Consider the following 24902-nt stretch of genomic DNA (forward strand, 5'->3'; position numbering starts at 1 on the left):
AATTTTAAAGCTTTTGATCGATCTACCAGCCGATCTAATCTATCAGAATCAATGAAATTACAACAATTGAGCAAGATTAATCCTTTACATGACAATAATCATGAAATCCATTTAAGTTATGATCATTACAAAGAATTACTAAACATTACCTAATATATTAAGCAATGTTTTAGATTTTTAAGAAATTCTTACAAATATTTAGAATTCTATAATATTTGTATGCCACTGATTATATTTCTCAAGTCTAATGTTGTAAGTCATTATAAGACTTATAGTATTGTCCAATTGTCAAAATATGACTAGATAAATGTCCAAGGAAAATACGAGCGTCGCAAAGTCGTTACACATTCGTCCCGAACTCAGGTGTTAGTCGCAAAGTGGTCCCAAAATCAGGCGGTGGTCGCAAATTCATCGTCTTTTTGTAGCTGATTTACGACCACTTTGTAACTGCTTCAAGAAACAGAAGCAAAAACGCTACCTTATTGTGACCAATCTAAAGAGTCACAAAACTTTCTAATGAATTTTAAAGCTTTTGATCGATCTACCAGCCGATCTAATCTGTCAGAATCAATGAAATTACAACAATTGAGCAAGATTAATCCTTTACATGACAATAATCATGAAATGCATTTAAGTTATGATCATTACAAAGAATTACTAAACATTACCTAATATATTAAGCAATGTTTTAGATTTTTAAGAAATTCTTACAAATATTTAGAATTCTATAATATTTGTATGCCACTGATTATATTTCTCAAGTCTAATGTTGTAAGTCATTATAAGACTTATAATGTAGACAATTGTCAAAATATGACTAGATAAATGTCCAAGTAAAATACGAGCGTCGCAAAGTCATTACAAATTCGTCTCGAACTCAGGTGTTAGTCGCAAATAAGTCGCAAATAGTTGACCCTTTAACGACTAATTTGCGACATATATATAGTTTATATTGTTTTTAAAAATTGCAGACATTAATTAGTTCTGTTACACCATTTGAACCTGATATTACAATCTAACAAATATCATACAATAGTTTTGTCTCACAAACACACATTAAATGTTAAGGAAAGTCTTAATTCTCATCATCCTCATTGACATTATCATCATCATCATCATCATCATCATCATCATCATCCTCATCATTATCATCTTCTTCTTCAGATGTTGAAGCATTACATTGGAATTCGTCTTCTGCTTCTGTGTCTTCGATTTCAAAATCGATGAATTCATCGGGAAGATGGTCGACAACCAAACTGTCAACTACGATTTCTTCAATCAAACCCGTCAATCCATCACCAGTTGTTTGCTGCAATATAACTGACTCATTCGCGTTGATGAATTTTCCTTGAACAACATTCCTAGGATTGACTTTGAGAACTGAGAGCCACACTTTTCGGGGTCGTTTAATGCACTGGTATGGAAGATAACAAACTTGATCAGCTTGAGACCCTGCAAAGTTAAATGAATTGATAAGTGTTTGCTGCATATAAACACCAACGTTTGGTTAACAGAACTTTACCTAGAATAAATGGTTCATAGTTATGATATTTCCCTGATTCGAGCACGTCAACAATGCCTCCATCTCTTACTCGAGTGCCTTTACCAATAGTAGGATCATACCATTTACAGTAGAAGAGGGTGATCTTTAATCCTAAAAAACCTGGATATTGAAGTTCAATGATATTTTCCAAGATTCCATAAAAATCATCCTCTTCTGAATCTTCTGAATAGTTTTGTCCTTTGACACATACACCATAATTCATTGTCTTTTTCGTATGTCCATGATCTTGAGTGTGAAACAGGTAACCTCTTGTAAAATAAACGGGCCACGAGATGACACAATTTTCAGGACCTTCGACTATATCATAAACCCATGGAGGAAAAGACTCCTGATCTCTCATTGTATTAACCTATATTACATAATCCACCATATTAACATCATATTGAAGACAAATAAAAGCAAATATTAAGTTGGGCAATATAGATAGTAAATGACTTACATATTGTCCAATCCAGGAAGCAAAATCTTCATCTCTTTTTGATGTGACTTGTTCATCAGACAATTCTGGATATTCATATCGGATTTGGGCTTCTAACAATCTAAGTAATACAAATCAGAGAGAAACAAATATCAAAACAATATCGTTGCACAAACTATTTATAAACATTGACTTAATAATTACCTTTCATGCGGCCGGAAGTAATCACAATTCCGTAGAACATATGCATGTGCGCATTTGTAATCTTTTTCACTTAACCAAATTTCACTACTTACTCCACTAGGACGTCCAGCTTGTGTGAATATATCCGGTACCGGTATAGGATATATGGGCACTTCACCTGGATCATATCGTTTTGCCCTGAAAGAAGAACAATTTTAGCATTTACAATATAAATAATAAGATAATGTAATAAATGTACATAAATTGATTTTACCTTCGAATCCTAGCTGTAGAAATGTTTGAAGCAAAGTAGTGTTCTGAGAAGAAAGATATCTCATCATTTAGGTATGATTGAACTATTGAACCTGCTGGATATCTTTTGTTCTTCGCCTTGCCTTTTAAACGCTTAAACATTTTTTCCAAAGGATACATCCACCTATATTGGACTGGACCACCAAGCTCTGCTTCGTAAGGTAGATGTATAGGTAGATGGTCCATGACATCAAAGAAAGAAGGTGGGAAGATTTTTTCTAAATTACACAAAATCATGACTATGTTAGTCTTGAGCATTTGGACGCGGGATATATCTAATGATCTGCTACTTAAGTCCCGGAAAAATGCTCCAAGCCCTGTAATATAATGTATCATCAAAATTACAATCTCCAATAGACATATGACAAATTTATTAAGTTTATATAAATACCTGATAATGCAAGATGAACGTTACGTGGTAGCAGTTCTGCAAATACAAACGGGAGAAGCCATTCCATAAATACATGGCAGTCGTGACTTTTCATACCCGAGAACTTTCCACCATTGATGTCTGCACAATTAGCTAAATCTGCTACATATCCGTCAGGGAATCTAACATCGTTTTTCACCCATTCTAGTAAACATTGTTTCGCTTTGGCCGTCAATCTCCAAATAGGAAATGGAGCTTTTCCTCGATCATCCACATGCAATTTGGGCCGATCACAAAATCGTGCAATATCTACTCTTGACCTCACATTGTCTTTTGATCTGTCTTTAACATTCATAACAGTATACATGATGTTATCATGGACATTCTTCTCGATATGCATCATGTCAAGATTGTGTCGTAGCGTCAAATCCGGCCAATATGATAACTCCCAAAGTATACTTTCCTTATGCCAATTATGCCATGTACCATAGCCGTCAACCTTGACTTCATGACCATTTCCACCAACTTCAGAAGTTTTAGGAGGTCGCACATGCCGTATACGCTCATACAGAACTTGCTCACCAGTCAAAGATTGAGGTGGATTGTCGTTTAAAGCATGCTTACCTTTCAGGAAATCTTTTTTATTTTTTCGTAGTGGATGCCCTGCAGGAAGAAATCTTCTATGGCAGTCAAACCAACATGTCTTTCTACCAGCCGGCAACTGAAATGCCTTTGTATCATCCATGCAAATCGGACACGATATTCTTCCATGTGTAGTCCATCCCGACAACATACCATATGCAGGAAAATCACTGATTGTCCATAAAAGAGCAGCTCTAAGGTTAAAATTCTGATCTAATGAAATGTCATACGCTTCCACTCCATTACTCCACAATTCCTTTAACTCCTCGATTAGTGGTTGGAGAAAAACATCAATACCTGCTCGCGGATGATTTGGTCCAGAATTTAGTATCGTAAGAAACAGATACTCACTTCTCATGCACATGTCTGGAGGCAAGTTGTATGGTGTGATGATGACGGGCCACAGCGATTGATTTTTGGAAATTCTTCCACTCTGCTGCATCAGATGGATGGCACATTACTCCATCTTGTGACTCATGCTCAGCATGCCATCTCATCGCTGCTGCAGTTTTCTGTGATTGATACAGCCTCTTCAATTTGTCACCAATAGGTAAATACAATATACGGCTGAATGGTATTCTAGTTCGTCCATCACTAGTCTTGTATCTTGGTTTTGCACAGAACTTACAATGCTCCAAATTCTCGTCTGCTTTCCAATACAGCATACAATTGTCTATACATACATCATATGTATAGTACGGCAAACCTAACTTTCGCATCAAAGATTCTGTCTCGTAATATGAACCAGTTGCTTGATTATCCTCTGGTAAATACTCCCTGAACAACTCAGCCCATCCATCCACGCAACTTTCAGACATGTTATGGTCTACTTTCAAATTCATGAATCGAGAAGCCAATGATAATTTCAATTGACCTTCACGACAGCCTTCATAAATAGGAGTATTCGCAGCATCTAACATATCATAAAACTTTTTTGCCTCATGAGTCGGTTCTTCCTGAACATAATATCCACTTCTATCAGTTGCATTAAATGTCGTCGAACCCTGAAATGCATCATTCACCATCCCAGCATATACATTCCCTATATCATGCTCTACTGATTGACTACCGCTAGCATAATCTGCAGTATCATAATGACTACTTGTTCCTGCCCCAGTAACATCATAATCTTCACCATGTTCAGACCAAACAAAATAATGTGGCATAAATCCTCTACCATGCAGATGCGTCGAAACAATTTCTGCTTTCAAAGACTTCTCGTTCTGACAAATTATGCAAGGGCACGGGATTTTACCTTTACCTCTTTTGGCCATTGGCAGCTGAGAACAAGCAAATTCGATAAACTCATCAACACCCGCCGAATATTCTCTCGAGATATTGTTTATCCTTGGATCAATCCGGTTGTACATCCACTCTCTTGATCTAGAATTCCACATTTTTTTTTTCTTTTTCTCTCTGTTTTTTTTTCCTTACCCAAACCAAAGTGACGAAGAGTGAGGGGAGCTTGATATATATAGGCAAATATTTGTGACGCTTTTGTGACTACATTTAGGAGGTCGCACCACAAAGTTGTTGAGTTAGGCTAACACAAGGGTGTAAAAATTGGTCAGGGGGTTGTAAAAATTCGCCATGGCGGCTGAATAAGCGCCGTGGAGACACTAGAAAGTGGTTGGCGGCGATGATTTTGGTCTACCCGGTAATGCACATAACTCCAATAATAGAACTCTCTAAAACTTCATTTTTTTGCTACAAATCGCTATATTCACCGTAGATTTGTTCCATTTTGATGAAAACACATAAGAAAATGCGCAACAAAACAGAAAAAACACCAAAATTTCCGATTGAAACTCGCAGCGGCGCTTAGGGTTTTTAGAGAAGAAGATGAATTGTTTGTAAATTACGTTTTTGCCCATCTGTCGAATATTTGTGACGAATTTGCGACTACATTCTGGGCGTCTCAAAAAATTAGGTGATTAGATACTAATGTTTCCAGCGTTTTCTAAATTTATTTTGCGATTGATTTGTGACGGAACAACAAAACTTTACGAGAGTTACAAATAAGTCTTATTTTGTGACGATTTAGCGATGGCTTTTTGCAACCCCATCAGTTACGTCCCAAATTAGTCGCAAACTACGACCTTTTTTTGACAAGTCTTAAAAACGTAGCAAAAGGGTCCATAATTTGCGACTACTCGCCGACTTCCCCACATCGTCGTTAATTTGCGACTGATTTGTCTTGGTATTAGTGTTGGTCGTTAATTAGTCACAAATACGTTATAAAGTAGTCGCTAATATTTGCGACCACAATTTTCGTCACAACCAATGGTCACATATCGCAGGTTTTCTTGTAGTGTAGGATCCATAAATCAAAACTGCTAAAAGGATGGTAGGGCAGGTGTCTTGCAATGGAAGCTAACTTACCTTTTTGTATTCTATGAGAGTAGATTCACCCTCCCAACACACAACATCCACAGGCGCTTTGATAAAACTAATCCTCTCAAATCTAACGTCAAAACACACAATCACCGGATTCTTATCTCGGGTGGGGGTCCAAGCACCAAAATACACGAAACCATTGATGCATATTGCTTTAGTTGCAGTGTGATAAGGCGGGGAGGTAACCTGATTGGGTGTCCATGAAGAAGAGTCACCTCGTCCAAGTGTTAAAACCTCGTGCTCTTGAAAATCGTGTTGCTGGTAAGGTTTAGACATCAAGGTCAATGCTTTGTACTGATCATCAACAGGATCGTATCCCAAGTATGTGCGATGACCTTGTAATGATAAGTAAGTGACTTTCCCCATGCTAGGGTTACAGTCTTACAGACAATGAACGGACCGCCGGAAGTACAACCGATAAAGCCATGGACGGAAGCACACTTGGAGCTGAGCCAGCAGCCATACGAGGTCCGGGAAGGTAATATTGTCATATGGAGATTGGTTGCCAAAGATGAAGATTCCCTTCCTTGTGTGAAGACGAGAAGATAAACAAAGCACCACCACCGTCACTGAAAGCGATTATAAACTGCGATTTCGCCGCAGACACATCATAGTAGGAATTGACGAAACTCTGGCTTCGGATGATGGAAGACCACATCTTCGACACGCATTGCAACTTCATAAGAGACTTGGCCGGCAGTCTAGTGAGTATCTCAATCTCTAGGTCAAGAGGGATGTGATCTACCTTACTTGGTGATCTTCTTCTGACCTCCTCGTTACCATAACGAATAATAAGAAGTCTCTCCTTGCATTTCATCAGATACTTGGCAGCAGGCAATATAATCATCTTTAGAACAAAAGGGATCAACTTCAGATCAAACTTATTACTTCCGCTTCCGCTGCTGCAGAACCTGTCCTTCTCATCTTTGTCCCTTCGTTTCATGGCGGCTTCCGACGAAACCCTGAATTCGATACTATATAGATTTGGGCTTAGACTATAATCTACACTACAGAGAAGAGAGAGCAAAACTCATGTACACGAGAATATGAAAACCAAATTGGGCTTAGACTATAACATCATGATAATGTCCCATTTAGGCCATTAATCCAAGTTGAATGGTAACAAAATCGGAACACAGATCAATAATAATACTTGCCAAATTCTTGTGCATAATAATATTAGGAAAATTAGGGTGAACCCTTCTTAATCAACCAATCAAAATACAAAAATATGTCATGTCATATCATATTTTTAAAATAAATCAAATTAAAATAAAAAAGACAAAACAAATTAAGGAACAAATTTTGTATATTTTGTATTAAGAAAATTATGTCGGTTCGAATTTATAAAGAGGATTATGGTTTAGATTTTACAATTAAACGAAATTTTATGACGGTTTGAATTTATAAAAGAGTGGTTAAGGTTTAGGGATTAGATTTTACAATTAAATAAAATTATTTATCGATTTGGGTTTATAAAAAAGTGGTTAGGTTTAGTGTTTAGATTTTACAATTAAACAAAATTGTATTTCAGTTTGGATTTATAAAAGAATGGTTAGAGTTTAAATTACACAATTAAATAAAATTATATGTTAGTTTGAATTTATAAAAAAATAGTTAGGGATTAGATGTTATAATTAAAAACTATAATATAATATTAGAATTAATAATTTAAAAATTAATTGATCTACAAAATTTGTTTCCTTAAATAAGAAAGAGTGAATAAGAGAGGTTTCTAGGAGTGAACCCAAGAATTGTCCAGAATACACAAATTAGATAGTTCGTAGTCAATACTACAAATACTCTACAAATACAATCACCAAAAAAAAAAACAGACTAACGAGGTCAAAAAAAAAAAAAAAAACAGACTAACAAAAACACTTAAAAAACAGAGTCTTCTTGGTGCCAAAACGCTTCAATAATGAAAAAAAAAAAAAAACAGAGTTTGTCAACAAAGCTCTAACATAAAGATCCTTCAAGAAATTGATAAAACAGATCATCGAGATTCGAGAAGCAATAGTTTTCGACGTGTTGGGGTGAGATGGAGACGTAACATTTCCCTGTGATTCCGTAACGGCGCCTAAACTCTTCATCGTCAGCAGTTTAGTAGCCTAACTCTTCTCATGTCTTTTCTATCAACGTTGTAGTAGAAAATGTAGTATGGTTGAACATCATCTGAGAGGTATTATGGGGCAAAAATGATTTCACCACTCACCAGCCTTGTTGGTCCCAGGGAAGTCATAATTCTTATCCGAGGAGAAGGGATGCTCAAATGTTTGCTTGAATCTTGCAATGGAAGCTAGCTTGCCTTTGTATTCTTCCGCATGTCATGTAATTGTGTGTTTTATGTATTTGCATGTTTTATTAAGAAATCAAAGAGGTTCTTATGTAATTGTATTAAGATTCTGCCTGTTAAAATTTTCATTTAAATTTCATTAACACTTGAGGATTTGTAAGAACACTAAGAAGTAACGGCCATTATAACTGTCTATCATTCACGTGCTTTAAATACGTATAGACGTTATGAGGCTTGTACGAATCAAATCTAGCTTTGGTAATGTAATGAATAGCTTACAAAACTTTTGCAGGGAATCGATCGTAATTCCATCTCGCTTCAGTTCTATATGTTTAAAAACCTGATGGTTCCCTAGGTCAGCTTAAAAAAGGCTCTCTATTTGATGCAAGCTGTATTTGTATTGTCTCTCTGTAAACATTAAAAAATCAAAGAAGTTCTTATGTAATTGTGTGTTCTATTACGATTCTGCCTGTTATTATTTTCACTAGGTATTGAGCCTCCGCGATATCGCAGGGAACTCATTTTAATAAAATATTTATTAAAAAATTTCTTTAATATATATTTATAGATTATGTAATAATAAATTCCAAAAATACAACTCTTAAAAGTATTTTAAGAAATATTCTTAAAAATAAATTTATTTTTTACATGTGATTAACGGAAATTTCATGTTGACGTATAGTTCTCAATGAACTTTTAAGTCCATTTAATTAGTGGGTTACCCTCTGACTAGAATATTTACAGATTTTGCCATTGATGTAACTTACACATATTTAACTCAATTATTTTTAGAAAAATTACAATTAAAACATGCAAATGAGGGATACAAATCTTTACGATTAAATAAATAATGATAAGTGCTATAAACATATGATAGGTAGTTGCATTTATAAAATAATTTTTAATGTAATTAAATCCCCATATTTTATTTAACTCTGTTTTCTATTTTAACATTATATAATTATTTGTTGCCTACAATTATACATTTGAAGATAAGTAGATTCTTATATTTATTCCCACATAGTTATATAGTTAAACACAAGTATATCTATAAATGCTTATATGTTGACATATGACATCACCATATAGAGTGTTAAATTGAAAGAAATGTAAAATTATTTATTTGGTAATTTTGAACTCTTATGTTTTTTTTAATAGATTTATTAGATTTCTCAGTTTATAAATCTAAATGACTTCATTAAAAATTTAAAACTTTATTTTTACATTAAAAACTGAATCCAATATTAAATGTACTTACTGCTTATTTTTCTCCATACAAGATGTTGGTTATTTATCTATTTTTCTAAAGGTAAAAAAAATTATGAGTGAAAAAATACAAACAGATTTATAATCTAAATGACTTCATTAAAAATTTAAAACTTTATTTTTAAGAAAAATCCATAAACCTTTACTTAAATCAATAATCCTTACAAAAAATTCATTCTTATAATAATATATATTTAGTAATTTTTACAAATACTTGTAAGTGGTTGATTATTAAAAATTTGGAACAATTGAAATATTATTATAAATAAATGAAAACAATGTTTTCTAAGTAACTTACACATATATAGGATTGTACTTACATGATTAGTAAATGAAAGCAGAGTTTATCCGAGTGATGTGATCTTAAATTTTAAATTTACCAAATGTTTCAGTGCTTCAATTAAACGGTTAGGATAATTTCTTTTAATATGTTTTAATAAATATAAATAATTTATGAAGAATTATACTCAGTTAAAGATGTGAACATTTGAATCGACATAACTGTTTGGAAAAGTTACAACTTTTCGTAATAGACACAACTTTACAGTCAACATACATGTACAATTTTTCAAAAAGATGCAACAATATCATTTTTTGTCAAAAAAAAAATTAAATTTTTTTATGAAAGTCATAATGAAAAGACGCAATTGTTCTTTGCATTTATTCAGATTACTATTATCATATGTTAAAAAGAAAGTTTAAAATTTTCCCAAAAGAAGAACAAATATATATAATCCTAAAGACATGTACATTTGAACAAAAAGGAAAGTTTGAAATTGTTACAAAAGAAGAACAAATTATATAGATTACTAAAAATATGAATATTTGAATAGACAGAATTGCTAAAGATATGAACATTTGAATAGATACAACTGTTTGTAAAAACACAACTGTTTGTAAAAGACACAATTCTACATTCAACATACGCAACTTTCTAAAGAGACTCAACCGTATAAATTTTTTGTCAAAACAAAAAATTTAATAATTTTTTAATAAAAAGTCACAATGAAAAGATGCAACTGTTCTTCGTATTTATTCATATTCCTAATATTATATACACAAGTCACAGCTGTTTGTAAGAGACACAACTCTACATTCAACAGATGCACCTTTCTAGAGAGACGAAACATATAATTTTTTGTCAAAAGAATAATGAAATAATATTTTTTTAATGTATTGTCACGATGAAAAGATGCAACTGAATTTTTTTAATGAAAAGTCACAATTTTTTTAAATAAAAAAGCACGATGAAAAGACACAATTGTTTTGCATTTATTCATATTGCTAATATTATATACAAAAATTACAACTGTTTGTAAGAGACACAACTCTACAGTCAACATATGCAACTTTTTAAAGAGATGCAACCATATTGCTAATATTATAAACAAAAGTCTTTGCATTTATTCATATTGTTAATATTATATACAAAAGTCACAACTGTTTGTAAGTGACACAACTCTACAGTTAACAAATGCAACTTTTTAAAGAGATGCAACCATATATATTTTTTTTTCAAAATGAATAATTAAATAATATTTTTTTTAATGAAAAGCCACGATGAAAAGATGCAACTGAAATTTTTTAATGAAAAGATGCGACTGTTCTTCGCATTTATTCAGATTGCTATTATTATATAGATTAACACTTGAGGATTTCAAAGAAGTAACGGCCTTTATAACTGTCTATCATTCAAGTAAATAAAGAGAAGAATTTCTTAACAAGAGAGATCTATGAGCTTTTTTGGTCTCTGACACATTATTTGTTCTCTGCTATGAGAACAGATAAGAGGCCAAGCAAATATGGCATCATCGAGTTCAGTTTCAGTCGGGTTTATGCTTTAGATATGCTTTATTTATGACTCAAAAGTAGAAGCTTATATTGAGAGAAACAAATAAGGGAAACAAATTGAGACCAAAAGATTAAAGATAAATGAAAAAAATAGAAAACAGAGCAAACAAAAACGGAAATGCCGTTATTTTTTTTTCTTTTTGAATAAAATGTTAAATTATACTCAAAAAAAAATAGCGTTTTTACATCTAGTGCAACTTGTGTTTTAAGAAAGCTAGAATAAGACAGTTACAAAAAGCTAAAACAGAGCATATTCAAATCAACTTCAACTTGGAGCCCTTGAAGCGAACCAAAGCTGAAGACCCTTATCGTACCGGTGATCACCTGTGGCAGAGATAGACAAGAGTTTATTCCTCATTGGTTTATCTATCCAGGAGATGAGACGGACAGTCGAGTTTGGAGCATCACCATGCCTACGAGCGTTACGCTCCCGCCAGATCGTGTGAACCGTGGCCTGGAAGACATAACGAGCGAGAAAACCAACCACTGTATCAGACCAGCGATCGGACACGCAGGTGAGAAGAGTAGACCAGTCAGTGGTGTACTGATGCCTGAATATATTCTTGGCTAAAGCACCCCACACTTCCGATGCATAGCTGCAAGAAAAAAACAGATGAGTTCGAGTCTCAATCGTGGAACTGCAGAGGGCACAGGTTGATACTGCATTTTGATTCCAGTGGAGCATACGGTCACCTGTGGGGAGTCTGTTCCATGCTGCGAGCCAGACGCATAACACAGAGATTTAACGAGTTCCCCTCGTGCAGAGGGTACATCTCGTGTGGGAACCTTCTCCCACAAACATCCACTATCAATCAACCAAGTTTACACACGATGTTTCATATACAAGCTTAGAGAACTAATACAAAGAAACCTGAAGAAGAAAACATAGAGTATCTAGCTTTTCTTCTTCCCCTCTCTCTGTCTCTGGTTCAGCTCTCCTCTCCATGTATAACCCATAAACACCTCCATAACCCCAAAGAAGCAGCTCCACCTTCGTCTCTCATCAGAGTGTCCTGAAGACACCTTAAACCTAGACAAGGTTATGTCCGACTCTCAGCCCTTCGACCCCAGCCGAGCTTCTGCTCCTTTATCATGGTTCTGCGCACAGCTTCAAGCTCCATGTACGACGCCCTGCGCATGCTCTCTGCACTGCGTCCTGCGTCTCTGCGTCTGCCATGCACAGCGGCCTGCGCTGTGCCCTACAGCAGTCACCAATGTACCTCCAGCTTCTTTAGTGCGTGCTCTGCGGCTTTCTTCAGCATACATGTTTCTTCAATCCTAGTTTCCCTTTTATAGTGTAACCCTAGAGCTTATGTCGGTTTAGTCCTGTAGGCCACACAACACGGATCCTGTATGGGCTTCAGACCAATAGAGGCCCAGTTCTTGGTTCAGACCAAATAAGCCCATATGAAGCAAACATTTACAACAAACTCCACCTTTTGCTTCATTTGGTCCAACTCACAAAATCCCCTTTGTGTTGATTCTTTCCTGAAAAGAAAAAACAAAGCTTGTCTTCTCCTGTAGAACCTGGAACTCCCAATGATCCTTATCTTTTGTCCACCTTAGGAATTTTTAACTTCATCTTCAAAAACTTAAAGAGATGCGTGACTCTCCCTCAAGCTTCCTTATTCTGATGACTGTAATCCCACTTGCAGACGAACTCCGACCACTGAACCCGACAACTGAAGAAACCCTTACAACCTTGTTTCTTGATAATCAATACAGAACATAACCAACCGTTTAATGTTCCTTTGTGTTCTTCAATGCCATCCTCTATTGCTCTGAAATTCCTAGCACCTATCAAATCTTTAGACTGTCATGATTGTCCCTATGTTCGAACTTTCTGAAATTTCAGTTTGCAAAGCAATACAGCTTCACCTTGTTCTTGACAGCTTCTCTGAATAGCTTATGATGCTCTTCAGCTGTCCCAACAAGTTTGTGTCACTCCTTACACGAATCATCTTCTTCAACCTTGTTTCTCCTGGTCTTAGAAACACTTATGAAGACCTTTACTCGATTCTCCTGTTCCTCACAACAGCTCCACCTAGAACCAGAACTTCTAATTCACCCGCAAGTAACACCTTGCTTGCTTATGGAACCTTGATCTTGAAACTTTTAGAACTAGTAAAACCTGAGACATCAACCTCTCAGAACACGATTACAACAATCACACAACCTTTTCCATGGTTTCTGATAAATACCACAGACCTGTTATCATGATTGTATATCATCTGTATCCGTCTGCAACCTGATTCACTTGGTCGACCTTTGATTCCCCTCATGTGCACTGAGCTTGAACCAAACTTCCTTGAATCTCATGCAGAACACATGAATCATACATGCTTCAATCCTGAAACAATCTCTGATTCATCATGTAAACAATCTCAACCCAATGCATTACTCTTGAGATTGAGTTTACATCCCATCTGTTTAACCAATTGATTCTTGAATCCAGCTTGTACGATCTGACAGTACAACCTCCTGTTCAACCTCATGTTAAAACAGATGTCCGACCAGCAGCTTAAAAACCTCTGCTAGTCTCCTTGTAACAGTCTTTAGTGCTTCACTCTAGAATCCCTGAAGCCACACCTACTGTTAACATAACCCTGCAATAGTTCTTCACGTTTGCAGACCTTACCAAGAAGAACCTTGGTACCAGCATCATACCTTTTCTCACCATTCATCAATACAACTTGACATGTCTTTACCATTGATGAATCCTCACTTAACCTTCCTGTAAGTGACTCTCCTGAGAAAACTTAATGATGTTGCTAGACCCACTAGTCTTCTAATAGTCTTGTCTATCATAACCTGCATCTTTAACCACCAGAGATCTACTTGAATCCTCCCCTTATACTCACATGCTTCCTTATTAAGTGTCAAAAAACACTTAAACTTCCTACAAGTGATACCTTCAGAAGATTCATCCACCAGATCATCTCTGTAGATGCAAACAGGCGAACCAAAACTTTTCTGTTTCTGATTCTCTTCTCAATGCAAAACCTAACCCCAGTCACCTTCCGCCAGCCTTGTAGATTCTTGCACTTACTTGCAAACTCTTGCACAGTCCTGCAAAGTCTACAAAAGTCTTCCAGAGATTTTAAGTCACCTTGAAGAACCAATTCCACCTTGACAAATAAAATCGCATTGGCTGCAACTTCGACTCTTGGTACTCTTATGCATTATCATTCTCTGTAGACCTACCTTGATTGTAGTCCTTTCAAATCTCTAACAACCTGATCCATTCCTGAGACTTCACCATTCACCCAACACCTCTCAAATCTGACCACTTCAACACAAATTGCCTGGTCCATCTTCATACTCATATGAGTCTTCGACACAACTAGCTGACCTAACAACCCTCTTACACAGATTTACCTTTGAAGGCGTCCCTTAGTAAATCTGTGACTCCAATAGTTGTACCTTCAACCAATTTCTGAACACCACTACACAGACTTTCAACAACCGAAAACTGACTTTTCAATAGTTGAAGACGTCTACATCCTTGCGTTCTCCTAGTGTCTAGATTCCATAAACTGAAACAGCTTTGAGTATTCAGAAGCTTCAAAATAGAACATCACAAGTACCTTGTGACCGCAGCGGAAAACTGAACTCCTGTTTCGATAAGTTTTGAGCCTTATGGATGATGCTTCAATTCCTTCTTCACAGCCATGTGCAAATCACCTTCACACATCCATCCATGAACCTGAATCAAATACTGCAGATAACTCCACCTTAAACCAACCCCATAATTGATTCAACCTTCGAGTCTTCTACAACAGTCTCTGGATCCTCCTTGTATGCTTTTAGCGTCATGCCTGAGTCTGTGAATTCCTGAGCCTGTGCTCTGATACCACTTGTTGAGAATCGCAGACCCCGATTCACCTCTGTAGTGAACCGCAGACCGCGACTCTGCCCCTACTCCTCTTCTACTTCACAAATCAGTTTGCATAACATAAACATAACACAGAGATTTAAAGAGTTCCCCTCATGCAGAGGGTACATCTCGTGTGGGAACCTTCTCCCACAAACATCCACTATCAATCAACCAAGGTTTACACACGATGTTTCATATACAAGCTTAGAGAACAAATACAAAGAAACCTGAAGAAGAAAACATAGAGTATCTAGCTTTTCTTCTTCCCCTCTCTCTGTCTCTGGTTCAGCTCTCCTCTCCATGTATAACCCATAAACACCTCCATAACCCCAAAGAAGCAGCTCCACCTTCGTCTCTCATCAGAGTGTCCTGAAGACACCTTAAACCTAGACAAGGTTATGACCGACTCTCAGCCCTTCGACCCCAGCCGAGCTTCTGCTCCTTTATCATGGTTCTGCGCACAGCTTCAAGCTCCATGTACGACGCCCTGCGCATGCTCTCTGCACTGCGCCCTGCGTCTCTACGTCTGCCATGCACAGCGCCCTGCACTGTGCCCTACAGCCGTCACCAATGTACCTCCAGCTTCTTTAGTGCGTTCTCTGCGGCTTTCTTCAGCATACATGTTTCTTCAATCCTAGTTTCCCTTTTATAGTGAAACCCTAAAGCTTATGTCGGTTTAGTCCTATAGGCCACACAACACGGATCCTGTATGGGCTTCAGACCAATAGAGGCCCAGTTCTTGGTTCAGACCAAATAAGCCCATATGAAGCAAACATTTACAACAACACCCTTTGGCAGAAACCCTTTCACAAAGAATGATTGAACAGCCAGAACAAATTCTTCACCAAGTATGTCCCAAGTGGACTTGTAAAATTCTGTTTTGAAACCATCAGGCCCTGGAGCCTTATCATTTTGGCATGGCAAATAGTACTTTCTTAATCTCTTCTGCAGTAACAGGCCGAGTAAGTAGTGAACAGTCCCTCGCCGAACAACGATATGACAGTAGATCTTGGAGCGCTTGTGTAGAGGTATCTTCAAGATCCTCCAGAACCCTTTGAAGGAATTCACGGAAGAACCGTTCAGCCTCAACCTTAATTTCTTCCCCCTTAGTCGTCACAGTACAATCAGAACAGTGTATCTCCCGGACTGTGTTATGCGCCTTGCGGGCCGTGACAGCCCTATGAAAGGTCTTATTATTACGATCACCTATCTGGAGCCAATGGAGTTTAGACCGCTGTTTTAAAATTTTTTCCTCTATCGCAGCCACTCGATCCCAATGAGTATAAGCGTCAAGTTCCTCACGTAAAGCTTGAGGGGAGGGGTTAGCGAGATTCAACTCCTGTTTCTGGCACAACAAATCATAAGCTTCTTTTGTCCGCTTCACCAAATTGCCCATTTTTTCCTTGGCCAGGTTACGCACCAAGGGTTTGAGAGCCTTCAACTTTTTTGTAAACCGGAACATAGTTGAAGTTGACATAAAAGTAGGCTCAGTGGAATGCCAATAGTCAGCAACCAGCGGTGCAAACTCAGCCATACCAGTCACCGCATTTACAAACTTGAAAGGCTTTCGGGTAGGAACAGGACTACCACATGCAGTATTTAAACTTATCCGACTTTGCAAATGATCTGAACAACCTCCTGCATCAAACACAATATACAAAGTAGGGTAGGCTTGAAGCCAAACATCATTCACCAACACCCGATCCAATTTTTTTAGAATGAGGCCTGTCTCCCTCTTATTACACCATGTATAAAGAGGCCCGTGGGAGTGGATGTCTGTAACTGCACAGTAAGTAACCACATTCTGAAACTCACGCATCCCTGATGTAACCATTGGATGATCATCAACATTTGAGTGCTCTGCAATATCTAAAGTTTCATTAAAATCACCGACCAGCATCCATGGTTTATTCCTGATGATTGGAGAATCATAATGATCACGCAGTTCACTCCATAACACCTTCCTCTCCTCTGCAGAACTCGAACCGTATACAAAAGAACAAAAGAACTCACTCTCCTGATCCGGTAACTTCACTGAACAAGTGATCAATTGGCTACTCTTATAAAAAGGACTAACCCGTACATCCTTTCTCCAAACCACCCAAATTCTTCCTCGCCAATTATATTCATAGTTCGTTAAAACCGACCAATCTTTGAATATTTTACTACTCAACATTTGCACTTTACTCTCCTTCACCCTCGTCTCTAAAACACAACCAAACTGAAAGATTCTTTTCCCTCACCCACTTCTCTATTACAGAATGTTTAACTGATTTATTTAGGCCCCTAACATTCCAAGAGAACCCAGACATGATTAACGGTTGGGGGGGGGGGGGGGGGGTTCTTCTTACTCTGATCTCTAGGGGGCCCCTAAATTGAGTAGAAGGTACTGTAACTGTTTTATGAGCTGTTTTAGAGCCTCTAGGCAAATATGTACGAACAGGCGGAGCCTCTTTATATTTTTGGAACTGATCCGGCACATCCCCACCATGATCCTTCTGTCCGTCCCCCAGCTCCGTTGACGTGTTGACACTATTTTCCTCCGACACTACTCCCGTACTACCAGAGGCCGCCTCTCCCCCCTCTTCCATCCCACACAACACTGAATATGAGTTAGATAGCAGAGAACCTGCATCACCAGTAGGACTGATGTGTCGACTCCCTGAATTTTGCTTCTTTTTCTGGGGCGTGATCCACTCTTGACCAGGTTCACGTTCTACCTGCTTCTCCACCTCTTCTCCACCTGCAGACCCGCTAGTAACCTGGTTCTTTTCCAAAACCACATCAACCACCGCCTGCGATGTATCCGTCACATGCAGAGTTTCCTCTGCCACCAAAACAGAGGGTCCCGAAACTGCAGAGAGATCGCTACCAGTAGTGGCAGAGCTCACAGCTTGGGCACCAGTGAGACAAGAATCCCTGATGTGTCCCCACTTCTGACACGCACTGCACCGAGGTGGAAGCCATGGATAAGAGTACTTAACCACTGCATCCAGCTCACCATCTTCTTCACCCCGTATAACATACTCAGTAGGTAATGTCTTCGTTAAATCCACTTCCACTAAGATCTGTGCTTCGTCGAAGCTGACACATTCCTCTGTATTAGGATGTAAACGAATAGGTGTACCAACTGCACTAGCCAGAAACTCCAACCCCTTATCTATAAACAGAGAGTGCGGAACCTCCTTCAGTTTAACCCATAGCTGAATGGACTTCCTGGCTGGCTGGGTTTCCTCTGGATATGGGGACCATTTAGAAACAATCATTGGCAAAGCCATAATGTTCCACATGGCTCTGTTAAGAATCCTTCGTCGCATAACTTCACTTCGCACCCGTAACTTCAAAGTTGTGTCGTTCACTTCAATGATATCAATCATCGATGTTTTATCCCCCAAACGCCATATCTTATTCACAATCATGTGTACTTTCCCAACATGTGGAGCTTTAGAACCGCTGAATTTGCCGATTAAAAAGTCCTCCCACAATGGCTTCGCACTCTCAAAAACCTCACGTGGCACAACCACTTGCCCTTGTCCATCAACTTCCTCAACCACAAACTTCTGTTTAGTAACCACATGATTCTTAGCAACTTTGACCCAAGATCTCTTAGCCACCGAAGCCCCGACAGACTCCTTCGCGGTAGTTAAGTTTGTTCCCTGCACCAAAACCTTTGCAGGCGCCTGCTCACTCGGCAAACTATCATCAACCAAAACCTGCTTCTCACCAGCCTCCGAGGCTTGGTCACGATGAACGTCGGAGCCTGAATCGGTCCCCAAAGAACCGGAAACAGCCGCCGCCGGCAGCATACGTGAGGGCAAAGTCAAAGAACCCTAGCAAACTTAGATCGCCTTTTTTTTTCACCTGCCACGTCTGCAGAGAAAAAGAATTTTTAAAAATGCCGTTACTTTTAAGAGTGAGATAAAAATATTTGAAGTATTGTGTTACAAATCTGAAAGTTAGAAATCTTTTTTTAATAAAAATTTGAGATAATTACTACAAATGTAAAATCTAAAAAAGGGGAATTTGTAGAATTATTTTTATTTTGATTTTTTTTTTTATAGATTGGGATAAATATTTAAGGTACTTTTATATAGAGAAATTTCTCAAATATACCACATTTGAAGTTTAAAATATATATGTATATATATATATATCACAAACACAAAAACTATAAATACTTACAAAGTAATCATGCCTTTTCCACGAAACAATAAATATCCTAAGTAAGTGTGTATGTTGAAAAATAGATTCCGTCAGTTTATAAAATATATCCATCGCACAATGGTTTAAGTAAAATTTATTTTGCAAGTGTTCATTATGCAGCTTAAATTTATTTGATATCGTTATGCGATTATTATGAAGTAGGAAAGAGACTTTGAATCACTTTTACGATGTCATGCCTTCTTTGTTGGTTACATTCATTTAGGTACATATTCAGTTCATTTATTCACGATGGTTACATGTTTTCTTCTAGAGTTCATGTTTGTAATGTGCTCGGATCTTTAATGCAAAAGAATTGGTACATAATAAAGTTAACATCAAGAACAACTTAAAAGATATTTTTTTGGGTTATAATCTAACCTTGGAGACTATCTCAACAATGTATTTGTTGTCTGGTTCTGACCAATCGAATCAATGAGATCACCAAACAACAAAGTTCAGTTTCCAGTGAGTCGTATTGTTATTGTAATGGTACAGAAAACAAGGACTTACAGGACATAATTTTTTTTTTGTAATGGTACAGAAATACCATATCTATATGCTTATGTTCTATAAGAAAGATATATGCAACTATCAAATTAATCTCAATCTCTATAGAAGACAAATGATGTATGAAACATATAAGATAAAAATTATACCTGTCTTGATGACTTCAGAGTTCTATATAAAGTGCTGCTAGAAGAAAATCAGACCGTATTGAGAGAGAAGCTAGTTACCTTTCTTGCAGCCATCAATACTAATTATTTTTCCATGAAAAATGTCTTTTTGACCATTATATGTTCTTACCCATAAACAAAACAACACAAACCCATAAGAATATAATTCAAACACCAAGTTTTAAACCAAAAAAAGAACTTAAAAAGTCAGAAACAATGATACCCCACAAAAAAGACACATAATAAACCAATAATAAAATCATATTTGGATGGGACGACTAACATTTAAAATACGGTCTTTAAAATTTAAAATTTTATGATGTTGACTAAAAAATCGAATTATAAACAAAACAAAACAAAAAGTCAACATTATAAATAAATCAATATTGATTAAAATAAGTCTAAAACATTGATATATATACATATATATATTAGAAATTGTATAATTTTGAATTATCTATTTTTAAATAAATTTTAATCTAAATAATATCAACAAAAATATTTAAATTCTTTTTCTTTATTCAAAATTTTAAGGTCAAAAATTGATTTATGTAATCATTATTTAAAATGCAATAAATACATTTTGGTTATAATTTATATTTATTAATAATTTATTCTGAATTTAATAATTTTAAAAGTAATTTATTTTTAAATTTGAATTATTTTGAAATTAAAATTTAGTTTTTATTGTTTTTATTCTTTTTATTTAATTGTTAAAATAATATTTAATAAAAAGAGTATATCTGTCCATTTTCATTTCAAAATGTGTAGTTTTCAAATAACTATAATATTGAGTGTAATTTTGAAATTTCTTTAAAAATATAGGGGATGGTATTGGATTCTAATTTATCAAGATTTTTGAAGAGTTCAACAAAATCATTAAAAGTCAATAAGTGAAAGATTGTAAAAGATTGCTAGAGTGTTTTGTTGATTAGTTTTATAAAATCTTGTAAAATTATTCAAACAATCCTTGTATTTTTGTGATACTTTCCATGAATTTATTTTGTAAAGAAAGTGTTTAAAATCATGAACCAATAACATAATAATTGAACTCATTAACAATCCTAGATTCTTTTGTTTTAATTGAATGACACAAAACTTTTAATTACTTTATAAAAGTCTGAATCCAATAACCCAAATTTGTTAAGATTTTAAATGATTTTTTACAAATCACAAACAAAATAACAATAAACTTTAACAGATTTTAGCAAAATCTTGATCTAATAACAACAGATTCTACATAACATTTAAAATCTTTAAAATTCTGTTCAAATTTTAAACCAATAACTCTCACTTAGTATATTCTTAAAAATGTCCCTAAAAAATTGAGATAAATACTACAAATGTGAAATCTAAGGGAATTTGTAGAATTATTTTTATTTTGATTTTTTTTAATAGATTGGGATAAATATTTAAGGTATTTTTATATAGAGAAATTTCTCAAATATACCACATTTGAAGTTTAAAATATATCACAAACACAAAAACTATAAATACTTACAAAGTAATCATGCATTTTCCACGAAACAATAAATATCCTAAGTATGTGTGTATGTTGAAAATTAGAGTCCGTCAGTTTATAAAATATATCCATCGCACAATGGTTTAAGTAAAATTTATTTTGCAAGTGTTCATTATACAACTTAAATTTATTTGATATCGTTATGCGATTATTATGAAGTAGGAAAGAGACTTTGAATCACTTTTACGATGTCATGCCTTCTTTATTGGTTATATTCATTTAGGTACATATTCAGTTCATTTATTCATGATGATGTATACTATGATCATTTTATTTTCAACAATGGATCAAAGAATTCCCCAAGGATTTCTCAATCATACTGATTTATCAGCTTTGGCAGAGTAAAATTTAATTAGTGTCTAACTCTCATATTCTTTCCTAAAATTTGATTCAGTTACTTTCAAATTTTGAGTCTTACATATATTCGATTCTATTTTGTCGGCGGACTCTTCCAAGCCGTTTGTTTGAGTTTTCAGGTGAACTTTGAACGTTTTCATTCAATTTATTTTATTGAAAAAAAGAGATAGGGATCACCACCACATCTTTCTCTTCTAATTAAAGTTTGGTCCCATTCTTATTCTTTTTCTGGTTAATGGGATCTCTTTGTCTGCATTTGCCATTTCAAGGAAAAAGTATGGCGCTTTGAACATGATATGCGTAGAATCTGTAATTGTCTTAGGAGGTATTGAACTCGTATTTACAAGATTTTAGAGTATTTTTAAAATTTTTGTTATTCAACTTAGATTTATGTAAAATCTTTTAAAATCCCTTGTTATTCAACTTAGATTTATGTAAAATCATTTAAAATAACTTACAATCTTTTGTTATTCAATCAATCATTTATAAAACTGACTTAAAATTTACTGTTATTCAAAATATCACAACTTCTTTTAAAAATGTTATTTTGAATGATTCTACAAAACTTTTGTTTGTTTTTTAGTTGAAAAATATAAGTACCAAAATCATATGTTATGAGGTAGAATTTCAGAGGATTTCTTCAAAAGAAAAAAAAAAAAAAAAAGCAGTCAACACAACCCAACTGACAACTCTAATCTGAACCTGATCCTCGTTTCTTTCTCTCTCTCAAAACCGTAACTTCTCCTCCTGCAATCGATCGAATCCAACAGAGATTTGAAATTGAGAATTTTGCAGAGAGCAATTGTCAAAAAGAAGACGGTGTCGATCTCACGGCCAAGATTTAGGTCATGTGACGAGGAGGTCTGGTTCCGCCGCGATGAGGACTAATACCACCGCCACGCAGCGACGGACACGAAAGGTTGTGACTCCTAAGCCTGAGAAATTGGGATGGGAGCAATATCTTCAGAAGAATCATCGGTCATTGCAACAGAAGATGATCGAGTAAGCCAAAATTTCTGAATGTTTTCTATATTACATGTTTTCTCTTCTGACGAATGGTACTTTCTGCTTTGCTTTCTTAAACTGTTGATTTGTTAATTCACAGGCTTGAGAATTTGGAGATGATGTCAAAACATGGCCCTGAACTTTGGAGACAGAACAACCATCGGTTAGAAGTATTCTTGTCCAGGTTTGTTGTTCACATCCAAATGGACAGCAGCATTGATTGAATTGTATATCGTTACACTGTAAATTGGAATTAAAAGGGTTCAGGGTCTTTAGTTAATTGTCTAGATGAACACCGTGCTTCTTTGGCTTTTAGTACACGAGTCTTGCTTTGCGTTTTTCTTCAAATGCTTTTTGCATTAAAGCTTCTTTGTTCCCATGACACATAAGAAGCTCTTCGTGTAGTTGAGGAATGTCACTCTTTGTCAACTCTTATCTATCTTTCTGGTCTCAACACTCTATTTGGTCTCTATTTTGTAGAATGCAAAGACTAGCTCAAGAGCAGAATACTGGTTTGAGTACTGGTATTGTTGAATTGAGTTAAGAAATAGACAACTGGTTTGAATACTGGTATTGTTTCCATGGATGTTTCTGCAGTATAGTGAAGATCATAGGGGAAGGCGTAACAGTTTGAGAAAGGAGATCATTTTGTTTTTGTACTGCAATTTGCCGGTGGGGGCTATTGTTTATGGGCTGTTCTTTTTTCTTTTCTCTGTTTTGGTTCTTGTCTAGAAACGTAAAAGTCTTTTTTTTTTTCTCTGTTTTGAAAATTCTCATTGAGTGACTTGCAACCTAGTGGTTCAGTGTCTTTTTTTGTTCAATGAAACGTAAAATTACGAGACTGCAACTTTCTTTGGGCTTTACAAAGTTTGCAAGATTTACACTTGGAGAATATTGAGTTATGGTCTGATTGTGCTGCGGCAATTGAGGCAGTAACAGATCCTCTAAATTGGCCTCGTTATCAGTCTTACCTTGCGAGGAAAAGCATGGTTGATGTGCTCTCTGGAAATGTTATAGCTATATTGTTGAGTTGTGGTGTTGCTCTCTGGTTTTTAAGCTTTATGCTCGGTTTTTTTAAGTTTCATGCTCTGTTTTTTGTTTCAGACCTTTTTTATGCCAAGCCAAAAGTTTTTGACGACTAAAAAAAACAATCTAGATGCAAGGAGAGAGAACAAACATGAGAACAAACCGTTTGGTATAGAGTTTTCTTTTTTTGGTGTTATAAAATATTTTAAAATCATTCAAAGTTTACTACAAAATCTCATAGAATCTCATAGAATAACATTTTATTTTCCTTTTTTTTAAATAGAATAACTCTAAAACACAAACAAATCTTCTACAAATTTTCAGAATTTTTTTTTTTTTTTTTTTTTTTTTGAACAACCTCAGAATTCTAAAATTTTAAAATCCTACCAAATCCTAAGAATATCAAGTTTAATACCCCAGCTTAACTTCTCATGGAATTTACCAGATTGCTTCTATTTTTATTTTTTTTTGGTTCCCATCGAATCTTCGACTCTTCTTATCAATTAAATGCAGAAGAACGGGAAAACAAAAATGTGAGGAAATTCTGGATAGGATGAATCATATTATATACATCAGCTTAAATGTTGTAGGTGAACAGGTATATTTATATATAAAGCAATCTTGAAATGAAGCAGCTATGGTGAGACATCATCAGATTCTATATATATATATACATCAGCTTCATATATACAAGTTCGTTTGTGCTTGCATTTCCATCTTGAGTTTAAACTTGTTTCATCATCATCTGAGAGGAGTTTTGGGGCAAAAATGATTTCACCAGCCTTGTTGGTCCCCGGGGAAGTCATAATTCTTATCTGAGGAGAAAGGAAGCTCAAATGTTTGCTTGGACCAATCATGTGTCGTCACATCTTCTAGTATCCATAAATCAAAACTGCGGAAATCAATGTTGATTAAGCTTGAAGATAGCTTGAGGTGCAA

At 35.6% G+C, this 24902-nt stretch overlaps 4 protein-coding genes and 1 pseudogene across 6 annotated transcripts; 1 reads left to right on the top strand and 4 right to left on the bottom strand.

Annotated features, from left to right (window-relative positions):
• Window positions 1-6829, bottom strand: part of LOC104759529 (F-box protein At1g30790 pseudogene) — a 59842-nt pseudogene extending 53013 nt beyond the window's left edge.
• LOC147924094 (uncharacterized) lies at window positions 959-3853 on the bottom strand. Its single transcript, XM_087494953.1, has 7 exons — window positions 2869-3853; window positions 2440-2794; window positions 2187-2363; window positions 2004-2103; window positions 1523-1913; window positions 1180-1452; window positions 959-1002 (listed from the first exon to the last, which is right to left on the bottom strand). Exons 1-7 carry the CDS (start codon window positions 3851-3853, stop codon window positions 959-961), a joined length of 2325 nt encoding a protein of 774 aa, XP_087351079.1.
• A 4735-nt stretch (window positions 6830-11564) lies between the features above and the next one.
• Window positions 11565-12030, bottom strand: LOC147924095 (uncharacterized). Its single transcript, XM_087496614.1, has 2 exons — window positions 11993-12030; window positions 11565-11895 (listed from the first exon to the last, which is right to left on the bottom strand). The coding sequence occupies exons 1-2, from the start codon at window positions 12028-12030 to the stop codon at window positions 11565-11567; spliced, it is 369 nt and encodes a 122-aa protein (XP_087352740.1).
• Window positions 12031-15323: 3293 nt separating this feature from the next.
• LOC104759539 (uncharacterized) lies at window positions 15324-17506 on the bottom strand. Its single transcript, XM_087494855.1, has one exon. It carries the CDS (start codon window positions 17350-17352, stop codon window positions 16084-16086), a length of 1269 nt encoding a protein of 422 aa, XP_087350981.1. The 5' UTR covers window positions 17353-17506; the 3' UTR covers window positions 15324-16083.
• A 4066-nt stretch (window positions 17507-21572) lies between these two features.
• LOC104757406 (pre-mRNA-splicing factor SPF27 homolog) lies at window positions 21573-23784 on the top strand. Of its 3 annotated transcripts, none has more exons than XM_087494856.1 (6): window positions 21573-21798; window positions 21970-22051; window positions 22202-22257; window positions 22728-22934; window positions 23038-23121; window positions 23418-23784. In XM_087494856.1, the coding sequence occupies exons 1-6, from the start codon at window positions 21764-21766 to the stop codon at window positions 23479-23481; spliced, it is 528 nt and encodes a 175-aa protein (XP_087350982.1). In that variant the 5' UTR covers window positions 21573-21763; the 3' UTR covers window positions 23482-23784. The 3 variants fall into 3 exon arrangements, with proteins under 3 accessions (XP_087350982.1, XP_087350983.1, XP_010478445.1); XM_087494857.1 differs by having other exon boundaries at window positions 23535-23784; XM_010480143.2 differs by lacking the exons at window positions 21573-21798; window positions 21970-22051; window positions 22202-22257 and having other exon boundaries at window positions 22514-22934.
• The last annotated feature ends 1118 nt before the right edge of the window (window positions 23785-24902 follow it).

This window comes from Camelina sativa, chromosome 17 (genome assembly GCF_030686135.1).
Source record: "Camelina sativa cultivar CO46 ecotype springtype chromosome 17, ASM3068613v1".
NCBI lineage: Eukaryota > Viridiplantae > Streptophyta > Magnoliopsida > Brassicales > Brassicaceae > Camelina > Camelina sativa.